General features: G+C 39.2%; 2 protein-coding genes across 3 annotated transcripts; one reads left to right on the top strand and one right to left on the bottom strand.

Moving 5' to 3' along the window:
- Positions 1-2,869: 2,869 nt before the first annotated feature.
- Positions 2,870-6,890, bottom strand: LOC125215262 (uncharacterized protein At5g41620). Of its 2 annotated transcripts, none has more exons than XM_048116633.1 (3): positions 6,420-6,890; positions 5,207-5,332; positions 2,870-4,437 (listed from the first exon to the last, which is right to left on the bottom strand). In XM_048116633.1, the coding sequence occupies exons 1-3, from the start codon at positions 6,741-6,743 to the stop codon at positions 3,010-3,012; spliced, it is 1,878 nt and encodes a 625-aa protein (XP_047972590.1). In that variant the 5' UTR covers positions 6,744-6,890; the 3' UTR covers positions 2,870-3,009. The 2 variants fall into 2 exon arrangements, with proteins under 2 accessions (XP_047972590.1, XP_047972588.1); XM_048116631.1 differs by having other exon boundaries at positions 5,207-5,335; positions 6,420-6,889.
- Positions 6,891-10,459: 3,569 nt separating this feature from the next.
- On the top strand, positions 10,460-13,193 carry LOC125215263 (cation/H(+) antiporter 18-like). Its single transcript, XM_048116634.1, has 2 exons — positions 10,460-10,692; positions 10,780-13,193. Exons 1-2 carry the CDS (start codon positions 10,492-10,494, stop codon positions 13,009-13,011), a joined length of 2,433 nt encoding a protein of 810 aa, XP_047972591.1. The 5' UTR covers positions 10,460-10,491; the 3' UTR covers positions 13,012-13,193.
- Positions 13,194-13,197: the final 4 nt, after the last annotated feature.

The raw sequence follows: 13,197 nt of genomic DNA, 5'->3' as shown, positions 1-13,197 counted from the left end.
GGAGGCCTCATCAACACTTGCTTTGCTGTAGTTTTTTGGTAGCCATAGAGGGAGAGGGAGAGAGAGCTTTCTTCTGTCCAAGCAGAGAGGCAGTATGATTCAATTTGCTGCTGACTCATTCATCCAAATGCTGAGTAACCATTCAAGTTTTACTCTGCAGCTGAGTGAATGAAGTAGGAGCCTAAGTTGAATCTTAACACTTTCTATTCTTGGACTGAAGGGAGCTCCCTCCTTTTCTTCATACTTAGCTTAATCATATTTCTTTAATTTCTTCTTTTTTTAGGCCTAATTAATTTCAACTTTTTTCATGAGAATTGATGTTTTGTGTAATTGAAACTAATGGTCTTTTGTGTGTTTTTTTTTTTTTTTTTTGAGATTTTGAATCAGGGTTTGTTTGGATGGGAAGCAAAACAAGATTTGGTGATTCTTGGGCGTTGGTAATTACAACAAGTTCCAAGGCATATGTAGTGGTCGTTTCAAGTACCCAAATGTCCCTTGATCTTCGAAGCCAACTGGTTTTCACCACCATTATGTAAATTTTTATTTTTAATTTTATTTCTTATTTAGGTTTCTATGTAAAATCCCACTAACTAAAGACTAGGTTTTTATATGTACAATAATGAATTTTTATTGATTTTTTTGTGTTAATTAGGTTAATTTAATTAGATTTGAATTGTGTGGAAGTTTGTAACTAGTTTGTAGTTAAAACATATTAAGAGAGGCAGATGTGGGCCTTAATTCATTTCAAGTGACAATAAAATGAGCACTGATTTTTCATAAAAAAGTTCAGAGTGATTTGACAAGAGCGGTGGCCATGGCCATCTTTTTATTAAACTCTGAATAATTTACGAGATAAAAGTCTATAAATATAAATTGTACTTGAAAGCAATTTATTCCAAGTTTAAAAAATAGGAGTATCACATCTTTAATGGTTTTTATGAGAAAGTTAATACTAATTCGGATTCCAAATTCCAATTATGAAAGAAAAGATAAACAAGTGGCGCATATATTAGTTGTGGTCTTGTGGATTATTATTTGCAAAATGAAGTGGCATATATGCACATTAGTTGGTAAATGCTTTTATCGCAGATTATAAATTAATTATTATAGCTAGTTTACTTATTCAAATAGTACCCTATATAGCAAGTATAATATGAATTACTATTATTATTGTATAAATATAATAAATATAAGTATTATAAATATAAAGAGCATTGTATGAATAAAATTTCTAACAATTCTTTTGGTAAATCCATATATAATTATCACATGAAAGATTTTCATTACATGTGGTAAAATCATCCTTATTCAAATGATTGATTAATTGAAATACTAATATTCTACCAAAATATGGTGTTTTTGTATTAGTTGTTAAAATGATAAAAATATCAAAAGCTCACGTCACTTCCCTCGAAGATTTGCAGAATCTTTGAACAAACCCTAGCAATTGAGAGGTTGATTGGTTCATCTCCTTCCCAAAGATTGACAGGTGCCCTAGCTAGCTTCTTTCTCCAAACAAAATATCTAATTCATTGATATAAATTTCCAACTACTGCCACAAACATATTTCCTTTTTATCTTCCCCATCCCCATTTGTCTTTTTTATATACATTTACCCTATATAACTTTTATTCCCCCTATGAAATCAATACACAAAACATGATGAAATAACAATAAGGCCATATTTAATTAGGCTTGAGACTATGTATATTGAGTGTGTGTAAATATTCCATAAATTCTAACAATATTTTCTTCTACCTTTATTAATTGTTTTACTTGAGAAGGAGCACACACTAGTTAGAAGGCCTTTTCACTTTTGTATATTTACAATATACCTTTTCCATGCATGCATGATTGGTCAATGCAATACCTTTAATAAGCATAACTTCATTAATGTTTTTGTCGTGGTCTATTTTCTTTCCAACTATTTAATCACTTTTAAAGCTTTAGATATATGGATTCATTGGTTTTATGTATTAGTACTATCACTAATATTGTTTACAGAGGAGTATGAATGTTATCTAATTAGGAATTTATAAGTTGGAGTATTTCATTACATTAATTTTTTAGTAGAGATATAGGGAGTTTCTTATTTGGAAATAAAATGCCTATGATTGTGCGATTTGACTAATATAATTGGCTAGACACAGATAGATTTTTCTTTATTCCATGGGTCCAGATGTTCCAACTGATTGTGGATTTGTGAGAATATATTAGAGTGAGATGAATTTCTTAATCACAACTTTTTTTCAGATAATATATATCATTAAAGATCTTTAACAATTTTCTAAACTTTTATAGGAAAAAGAGAGCTTCAAGATTGCATTTTGATTTGATTTTTTGGCCATGTCCACATGTCGTATGTAATAATGGAGTTATTACTTATTACTAGTAACCTTGTGATGAATTAAAAAGTAATTTAGCAATTCACATGAATACATTCACAGAGGAAAAAATTGAAATAGAGATCATATTTTTGTGTAGGAACTTAGGCTCACGTGTTAATTTGTGTTTTGATTAGATGGGCATCAAGTGTTTTATTCATTAAATATTATTGAATTAAGCTAGAGTACTTTTAATTATGATTCATACCCCAATTAGAACTTATTTACACCAATTAAGTTAAATTTGATTGGGGTATAATAAATTAGTTTGGTCTTTAGTTAAGGGCTTAAGATTTTGTCGAAACCCAATAAAAAGAGTGGGCTTTAAGTAGGCTTTTCTATATACTCAATTTCCAAGTGTTATTATCAGTATTCAAAATGTTAATTTTCTATAAAAACATCTTAAAACTTGTTTCATAACTTACTATATAGTGTATATACCTACTAAACCAAAAATCTATTTATAATAAAATAGATGTATAATCTCATCCAAAACTTTCAATTAATTTACCAGAAAAGATATGCAAACATTGTAACAAATTAACAGCCACCCTAAGTATTCACAAACCATCATCTTCTTACAAGAAAACAAGAAACAACAATTCACACGTGAAATTAACAAGAATCATTCCTTCCTCGAGGGAAAAATCGAAGCTTTTAAGCGTGAGCGCGAGCGCTGGCCCCGTGTCCGAGCTTCAAACAGCTTTGCCTTCAAAGTGTTCTCTTTCAAGTCTGGATGCAGTTTGACAGATGACTCAGCTGAAGCATTCTGATCAGGAGACGGTAGCTTCTCGCTCCAATGGCGAACCGGGCTCGGTTGGCTCCTCCAGACAGAGTGACCCGGCTGCTTCGTCCCGTTTTCTGACATCATATAGTGATTTCTGATCAAATTCTCAATCATCTGGTTTGAATTCATCCCACCACTCTCTTTTGCTACTTCACCGTTTTCAGGCTTCTGAGTAATGCTGCTCGTTTCTCCCGGTTCGTCCAGAGCACGCTCTGCATCGTCCTCGATCTGGTTTGAGCTTTCACCGTGCGGTTCTTCATATTTCACCTGCAAAGCAGATGGACTCACCCTCTCTGAAGACGCGTTTTTCTTCTTGGCTTGCTTTGTCTTCGTGGTTTCACCTTCTTCGTTTCTGGGGTACTCGTTTTCGTGGCTCTTTAGGGTGGACATTTTCATCCTCTCAAGCTCAAAACAATTAGAGTCACTACCTCCCGAGTCATCCTCGTCTTGAGGAGCGCTAACGGCCATATTCAGTGGGATCGACTCAAGAGAACTTCTTCGGAGAGTAGGATCCTTCACCACTTGGCTGCCATTAGCATTATGAAGTGATTTAGCCTGCATGAATGCTTCAATCTCGGAGCTCAGCTTGTCCACGGCATACTTTTTCCGTCCAACACCTTCCAGCTTCATCTGCATCCTCTCGTCGAGCCATGTTTCAGATAAGTGAAGAATCAACTGGTCATGATCAGCTCTTTCAGTCCAATCTTTATCGGATACTTTCCTGAGAGCACGCAGTTCTTTCTCGTATCCTCTTATTCCTAGAGCGAACTCATCGCAGAGATCTTCCATGAGATCGTGTGACCTTCTTTCGTTCTCCATCTCTTTAGACAGTTTAGCGAGAGTCGTCTTCACATCATACAGCTCCCTGGCTAGCTTCCTGTGTAGGCTCTCTGACCGCTTCCTCAACTTCCTCTCGTCCTCCAATTCTTCCCTCAAGGACTGAATGGTTGCACTCATTCGATCTTGCTCCTTCGACTTCCTAGCTACTTTTTCTTCTGCAATCTGCTCCATCAGTTCGTCCATTTCGCGTCTATCAGCTTGTTGCTCCCTCACCAACGCTTTGATCTGAGAGCGCGCGTTATCCAACTCCTTTTTTAGTGCTTTCACGAGAGACATGTTGGAAACATGTTGCTCTTCCAGGCTCCAGATACGGTTTAAAACTTTTAGTAGCTCCGTTGATGTTCTTAAGCCGTAGCTCGTCTCCCCAGCTCTACCTTTGAATTCGATGGAGCTGGTAGGCGTGACCGCTGGGTTATAGGGCGCAATCTGCAGTATACTAGCACTCGATAAAAATGTAAAGAGGAGAAATAAATGATTTTACGAAAAACGAATGCATCACACGAAATTACAACTCTTATAAGATGGCATAATCTAACCACAAAAAGTCAATAAAAAACTAAGCTTGTTATGCATAACAGGCTAATGGTATACATTGGCATGACTTTCTACGTTGTTTGTCTAAATTCGGAACAGCTCCTTTTGTTTTCCCGAGACAGATGCAAATGACATAACTAGCCTAATGGAACGAACACACAAGCTGATTTTATAAGTAGTTCTGAAGTGGTGTTATGATGCAAATGCAAGCCTAAAGAAAAACAAACCATAAACTGCCTAGTCTAAAAATTTTACATTTTGAATGTGGTTTCGACAGGTTAAGAGGAGCTTCATTTACCCGTAAACAAGCTAGTTAATCAGACAACAAGTTAAGCTATCTAGAAGAGAGAGACAATGTGGCTATGGCAGGTGGGATAGCATAGGCAGAGTATCCTTGGTATCTCAGGGATACTGCGAATGAGGTGTCATCGTGTTGCTTTGGTTCAAAAGCAATATCGTGCTTAGAGTGAAGAAGTCGGAGGGAAGTGAAGGCCATCAAACTCTCAGATATCTCTCAAACGCGTAAAGGTCTTAGAGGGCTATTCAATAGCACAATAGGAAACGAAACAAACTTAGACATTTATCCGTGTATGACCGCATTGAAAATATTTTTGTGAAACCATGATTCAGAGTTCAGAGAGGGCAAGGGAAATTGAGTTACCTCCATGGAGCTGCCATAACTTGCAGGTGATACAGGTTGCAAGGCACGGCTGTTCCTCTCAGCTGACCGATGGTGTTGCATTAATGTAGCCGCAACGTGCCTCCTCAAACTGCTAGAACTTTCTGGCTGCTATTAAATCAATCAACCTCATCAGCAAGAGAAAAATTACAACCAAAATATGATCCTAAAACACACAGAAAATATGAGAAACATGAAATCAGATCACATTTTATGACATCATGAGAGCTTGTTTAGAGATTTCTCAACTTCACTTCCCCACATATACATAACCACTAACTCAATAAATAATGAAATACTAAACCATAAGAATGGAGTACTTACTAGCAGCAAAATGCTTAAACAAATGAGATTGATAAAATAGTGAATTCTAGCTTTGCTAGAGGCTTCAGAATATCACAAAATTTCCACATAAGTGAGTAAACCAAACAAGCACCAAAATGGCAAGAATTTCACCAGAACAATAAATGGAACCAAAACAAACAAGCACCAAAATTCACAAGAATTCCCACTCCAGATATTGAAAACCCAAGAAAGATCACTCTTTTACACCAAAACCATCTGCATCAAAACTAAAAGAGCTGTCCCACATATACATAACCACTAATTGCATAAAGAATCAAATACTAAACCATACCCAATGAAATTGAAAAATTCACAACCTTAGTAAAACTCTACCACTGCTTGATAAGAATATTCACTAACTGTAAAATGCTTAAAACAAATCAGATTGACAAAATAGTGAGTTCTAGCTTTGCAAGAGGCTTCACAATATTACAAAATTTCCACAAAAGTGAATAAATCAGAACAAATAGAAAATTCCCACTAGAGATATTAAGAAGCCAAGAAAGATCACTCTTTTACACCAAAACCATCTGCAACAAAACTAAAATAGGCTCTATGATTTGCCCCACATACACATAACCTCTAATTGAATAAAGAATCAAATACTTAACCATCGCCAATGAAGTAGTGAAATTCACAACCTTAGTAAAACTCTACTACTCCTACTTGATAAGAACACTCACTAACTGCAAAGGTGAATAAATCAAACAAGCACAAGAATATCACTAGAACAATCAATAGAAAATTCCCACTAGAGATATTAAGAAGCCAAGAAAGATCCCTGTTTTACACCAAGGCCATATTCAAGAATCAAGAAAAAGGAAGAGTCTTTAAGCAATTTACTATTTACCAGGTCTGGTTGAGGATCAAGGCCAGTCTTCTCCTCATGATTGAGGCGGCGGAGACGCGGGAGAGAGGCGTGGTGCATTTGATCAAGCTCCCAAAGAGTGGCAGCAAGTTTCCTTGCAGAAAGAAAAGGAATTTGACAAGGGTTTCCTCTGAAATCTTGCAATTGTTTAGTGAAAAAGGGAGCTGTAGCTTCTCCTTGTTGTTGCAATTGTTCAAGTCTCCAAAATGATGCTACTGGAGTGGTGTGTCCCCCTCTTTTCCCCACCCTCCTCAACTTTTCCCCTAAATTTCCTCCTTTTTCTGCTGGCTCTTCCCCACTTTTCATCTCTCTCTCTCTCTCTCTCTCTCTCTAGAGCTTAAAAAAATGACTTTTTTTTGCTCTCTTTCCCACTAACTTGCCTTGCCCATTTGGCTTGCCTTCTTCTGTTGTTGCTCAATCACTGTGGAGAGAGATCTTTGGATTCTGTAGACTAGTAGTAACTTTTTTGTTTCTAGCTGCGCCCGACACTCACTCAATACACGAAAGCAACGTGTTGTTACATGGATTTGGATTTTAATTATTATTGAATTATGTTGTGTTCCTTCCTCGTACTTTTACATTTTTAACATCTAGGCTTGTAATTAGCTTGATTTTATTACTCCATCCGGGCAGATTTTCATGGATTTTGTATTTAATGACGTGAGATTCATTCTTGATTAGTACTCCCTCTGTTGTCTCATAGTTGAGGCAAAATTTTTGTGTTATGAAATGAATGTTGAGTGTGTTAAATAAATAGATAAAAAAGTAAGTAAGAGAAAAAGATAGAGAAAATAAAGTAAAAAGTGAATAAAGTAGAGAGAATAAAGTAAGAGATAGAAAAAAGATACTACTATATATAAAAATGACTCAACTACAAGAGAATTTCTCGAAATAGAAAAATGACTCAACTATAAGGGAATGCAATTATGTTATACCATCTCTTTTATTTCGTCAATTTTGTAGTAACATAAAGACCAATTTATTTGTACCACGATTTCAACTTCAATAGTACTACACTTCATGGATCGTTTTCATTTGGGTGGGCCCCATTCATATGTGTCGTTATTGAAATTTATGGAGTAGTATGTGAGACCAGGTATCCTAAGCGTGACTCAATATAATTTTTAGCACAGTTATCTCTCTGTCCCACTCTAGGAGTCTCGGTTTACTATTTTTGGATGTCTCACTTTAGGAGTTTTGATTGAAATATTCCATAAATGGTATTAGGTCTCACATTCCACTAACTCTTTTTCACTCATATTTTATTATAAAACTAATATAAAAAAGTAGGATCCACATTCCACTATTTTTTTTCACTAATACATTTCTTAAAACCTGTGCCGAACTCAACTGGGACTCTTAAAGTGGGACGGAGGGAGTAAATATTTTTGTCATTCAAGATATGTTGTGTTATCATAAGACCGAGTACTATTTGCGATCAAAATCCATAATACTCCCTCCGTCCCCGATTAAGAGTCACACTTTTCCATTTCGGTCCGTCCCCAATTAAGAGTCACACTTCATTTTTACCATAAATGGTAGTAGGTCCCACATTCCACTAACTCACTTCACTCGCATTTTATTATAAAACCAATATAAAAAAGTGGGTCCCACATTCCACTAACTTTTTCAACCAACTTTTCTTTACATTTCTTAAAACCTGTGTCTGGTCAAACTGTGACTGTTAATGAGGGACGGAGGGAGTATCACGTTAACACGATAATATTCAACATTAATTGATTAATTTGTATGTATTCATATTTTGCTTTTGGGTACACTATCAGAAAGAGTATAATATAAAAAAATATTTAAAATGTGGTTTTGGGTGCTAATTGCCCACCCTAGCAACTTTGTCGTATCCACGGAATATAAATATTTCTAGTTAGACATACAAATCCAGTGATATGTGACTGTAACAAAATTAAACAAATCAAAAAAGCACAAGTGTAAAAGAGACTTGGAAAAAAATAGAAAAGTGTATTCATTGGCGTCCAATTTCATTTCAAAAATTAGAAAATCCTATTCATTGAACGCCACCATTAAGGAAGACGGATGAAGTACATGTGAAGGCGTAATAACTCTTGCACATCTATTATTGGGCCGAGGCCCAACGTCAAAATCCTAGTTTATCCTATTAATACGTGTTAACTTAGGTTTGTGTTAAAATGACAATCCCTCTTAAAGTGATATCGTGACACCACTTATACGACAATATTATAAACGCTACACATCAATATTACAAACACTACACGATTGCTCTATAGTGTGTCGAATATTGCTGAACAAGAAAAATTACAGTATAAAGAGCAGCAAATTGCTAGCCGAGTTTTTCAGATTTTTTTTTTCTTTTTTTTTTTGCCACGTGGCAACTTATTATTCATCCACGTGTGCAAATGATTGGCTAAGAATGGTAGTATGATGTTATTTTAAGGGGTGGTGACACCCTAACGTGCCCCTGTTAACTTAATATTAAGACCATATTATATAGTAAATAAATATTGTATTGATGAAAAATTATCACCCAACCACCAACCCCACATCATTCTCACCAATTAATTACTTAAACTCATTTATAATATATCTAAATTATGAAATATAAATAGCTATAAAATTGATTATCATTGTCAATAAATTGAATTTGGTGGAATTAAGTTGATTAAAAATAGGGTTGAAATTAAATGGGAAGGTTTATCCAATTAGAATTAAGACATGTATTGTTTAGTGTGTGGCAAGGCCACGTCTCCCCGCTCTATAAGTACGCAGCCTTCCTCTCTTCTATACATCTTATCTTATGGGACTATAATACTATTCTTACCTATCTTTGGAAACGGTTGTTGTCCCTTTTTTCCATACACTTAATTATTCTCTTCATACAAACCATCACACACACACACACACATAATACACACTGTCTTTTCATTTCATCCACATAGAGTTTCACCAAAAGGGTGAGTCTTATGGCAATCTTGTCTCCTACATTTCCACTATTCAGGTTTCTCTCTCTCTCTCTCTCTATACATCTATACATAATCAATTTGTGTTTATCAAATTTGGAGTTTCAGCTGATATTTAGATGATCACAACTTTTTTTTTTGTTAATTTCTATTCACTAGTATTATAATGAACCACCTAAATACATTACAGATTAATGGCCTAATCAACTATTATAAGAGATTAAGAAACAAGATTAGATCGTATACGTACAAGTACTCCCTCCGTCCCCGATTAAGAGTCACACTTTGACTGGGCACGGATTTTAAGGAAGTGTTTGAATGTATAAAATAAATGGAGTTAGGTAGTGGAATGTGAGACCTTTTTGACTTTTTGTGTGTAACAAATATAGTAAGTAGGAAGTGTGACTCTTAATGGGGGATGAACTAAAATGGAAAAGTGTGACTCTTAATCGGGGAAGGAAGGAGTATATTTTTTCTGGGATTTGATAGAGCTCAATAAGAGTAACTATTTTTTACCAATGAAAGCGCTTCAACTATGATACATGTTGTGGAGATGTAAAATTAACTCCATTTATTAACCAATGGACATAAAACTGACGAATATAATTAAAAGAAAATACCAGTAATCATATCTCTGGTTACCATATAAATTGTTTTTTGTTATGATTTTCAGAACCATTAGTAGGTTTCATTATCAATTTTTGTAATTTATTCTAGTGGAGCTAACTAATATCAAAATGACACATTTCTAAATTCCTATTTTCCCAATCTGCAGCATAAAGTATGTTTTTAACTTTCTTGATTTTGTAAATAGTTGTTCCTCCATGTGCAAAATAGTTGTCAAGCCAAAAGTAAAAGGTTTTAGAACCTTAAGTTCAATGAAATGTTACCTCAAAAGGCCTTATTTTTCCCACTTTGAATGTGGAATACATTTGACTAACAACTGGTGGTTACAAATTTAGACAGCATATGCATATCTACAGTGCACATTGTCACCTCCTCAACAATTATAATCTGATATATTTTCTTGGTGATCACTAGTTGCAGGTGATGAACTAAGTGTAACTAAACATACATAGACAAAAATCCAGCAAGAAAAGATGGCCGCCGCAGCCCCTAACGCGACGACATGCCTGCCCCCGATGAAGGCGACATCCAACGGCATGTTCCAAGGCGACGATCCTCTGCATTACGCTCTTCCTCTTCTCATCATACAGATATGTCTGGTCCTGCTTCTCACCCGAGGCCTCGCTTATCTCCTCCGACCCCTTCGCCAGCCACGTGTCATCGCCGAAATCATTGTGAGCTTATCTATAATCACGTTATTAATTAATATGAGTAACACATTGCAACTAATTAATTTTAATTTTTACCTATCTTATTGATAGGGTGGAGTTCTATTGGGGCCATCAGCATTAGGGCGCAATAAGAAGTATCTTCATGCATTATTTCCAGCAAGAAGCCTCACAGTTCTTGACACCATAGCAAATCTTGGCCTTCTATTTTTCCTGTTTCTGGTCGGGCTCGAGCTGGATCCGAAATCGATAAAACGAACCGGGAAGAAGGCTCTCAGCATCGCTCTCGCGGGAATCACCCTTCCGTTCGCCTTTGGAATCGGGACCTCGTTTGCATTCAGAGCCACCATCTCCGCGGACGCCAAGCCGGCCCCGTTTCTCGTGTTCATGGGAGTTGCCCTGTCCATCACGGCCTTCCCCGTGCTCGCGCGCATCTTAGCCGAGCTGAAGCTCCTGACCACGGACGTCGGCCGCATGGCCATGTCAGCCGCGGCTGTCAACGACGTGGCGGCTTGGGTCTTGCTCGCTCTGGCCATCGCCTTGTCCGGGACCGGCCACTCCCCTCTTGTCTCTGTTTGGGTGTTCCTGTGCGGGTTCGGGTTTGTGTTCTTCTGCATCCTGGTGGCGCCACCGGTTTTCAGATGGATGGCGAGGCGCTGCCCGGAGGGCGAGCCGGTCGACGAGATCTACATATGTGCGACGCTCGCGGCGGTATTGGCTGCGTCGCTGGTTACCGACACGATCGGGATCCATGCGTTGTTCGGGGCGTTTGTTGTTGGTGTTCTGGTGCCTAAAGAAGGTCCCTTTGCTGGGGCTCTGGTGGAGAAGGTTGAGGATTTGGTTTCGGGTATGTTCTTGCCACTCTACTTCGTGTCGAGTGGGCTCAAGACGAATGTGGCAACGATACAAGGCGGGCAGTCGTGGGGGCTTCTGGCTCTCGTGATCACGACTGCGTGCACCGGGAAGATACTTGGCACGGTCGTGGCGTCTATGATGTGCAAGGTCTCGTTTTCGGAGGCGTTCACTCTTGGTTTTTTGATGAACACGAAAGGGCTGGTCGAGCTCATCGTGCTCAACATAGGGAAAGACCGGGGCGTTTTAAACGACCAAGCTTTCGCTATCATGGTGTTGATGGCGTTGTTCACGACGTTTATAACTACCCCGGTGGTTATAGCGATATACAGGCCGGCTCGGATGGCGACAACCGAGTACAAGCACCGGACCATACAGAGGAAGGAGACTAGCACCCAGCTTCGGATCCTAGCCTGCTTCCAAAGCAGCCGGACGGTTCCTACACTGATCAACCTCATGGAGATATCACGCGGGACGGGGAGGCGCGGTAGCCTCCGCGTCTACGCAATGCACCTCATGGAGCTGTCTGAGAGATCCTCTGTTATTCTAATGGTTCACAAGGTTAAAAACAATGGCATCCCCTTCTTCAGCAAGGAGAAGGCCCCGGATTCGACGCAGGTCGTCGTCGCGTTCGAGGCCTTCAACCAGCTCAGCCACGTCGCGATCTCACCGGCCACCGCGATCTCGCCGATGATGACCATGCACCAGGACATATGCGCGTCCGCGGAGGTGAAGCGCGCCTCCGTGATCGTGCTCCCCTTCCACAAGCACGTGAGGCTCGACGGGCACTTGGAGACGACGCGCGAGGAGATGCGCCACGTCAACCGGCGGGTCCTCGAGTGCGCGCCCTGCTCGGTCGCGATCCTCATCGATCGTGGCCTGGGCGGGACCGCGCACGTCCCAGCGAGCAACGTGGACTACACGATAACCGCGTTCTTCTTCGGGGGGCCGGACGACCGCGAGGCGCTCGCGTACGGGGCTCTCATGGCAGAGCACCCCGGGATCAGGATGAACGCTGTGCGAGTGCACGTCGACCCGAAGGTCGCGGGGCCCACGGTTAAGGTGGACGTGGAGGGCGAAGAAGACGGGGAAGCAGAGGCGAGGTCGGCCGATGAGGATTTCATAACGGATTTCAAGGACAAGGTGCCAAGGGACGGGTCGATCAAGTTCGAGGACGCGGTGGTGAAGGACGCGGCGGAGGCGGTGGAGGTGATCAAGGCGCACAAGAGCTGCAATTTGTTCTTGGTGGGGAGGATTTCGGAGGGCGAGCTGGCCGCGGCGCTCAAGCAGAAGAGGGAATGCCCGGAGCTCGGACCGGTCGGGAATTTGCTGATTTCACCGGATCTTTCGACGACAGCATCGGTGCTGGTGGTGCAGCAGTACCGGAGCAAGTTAACCGGACCTTCGCTGATGTCTTTGAAAGAAGAAGACGATGATGCGTCAAAGAATGCAGATGATTATGATACTGAATGAACTGAAACTGTTTGATCTGAGATTCACAGATAAGATTCTAAATAAGCAGAAGCAGAATGTCTTGTTTAGATGTTCACTACAGCTAGCTATTTTTTTGAATTAATGCAATCTTATTTTTCATGTAAAAATCTTTCCAGGTTTAATAAGTTCTTCATGATCAAAAAGAGTCTGCAGATACCACATATA

This window comes from Salvia hispanica, chromosome 3 (genome assembly GCF_023119035.1).
Source record: "Salvia hispanica cultivar TCC Black 2014 chromosome 3, UniMelb_Shisp_WGS_1.0, whole genome shotgun sequence".
NCBI classification, from domain to species: Eukaryota; Viridiplantae; Streptophyta; class Magnoliopsida; order Lamiales; family Lamiaceae; genus Salvia; species Salvia hispanica.
The sequence above is the reverse complement of the archived record's forward strand: the minus strand, read 5'-3'. Positions and strand labels throughout refer to the sequence as shown.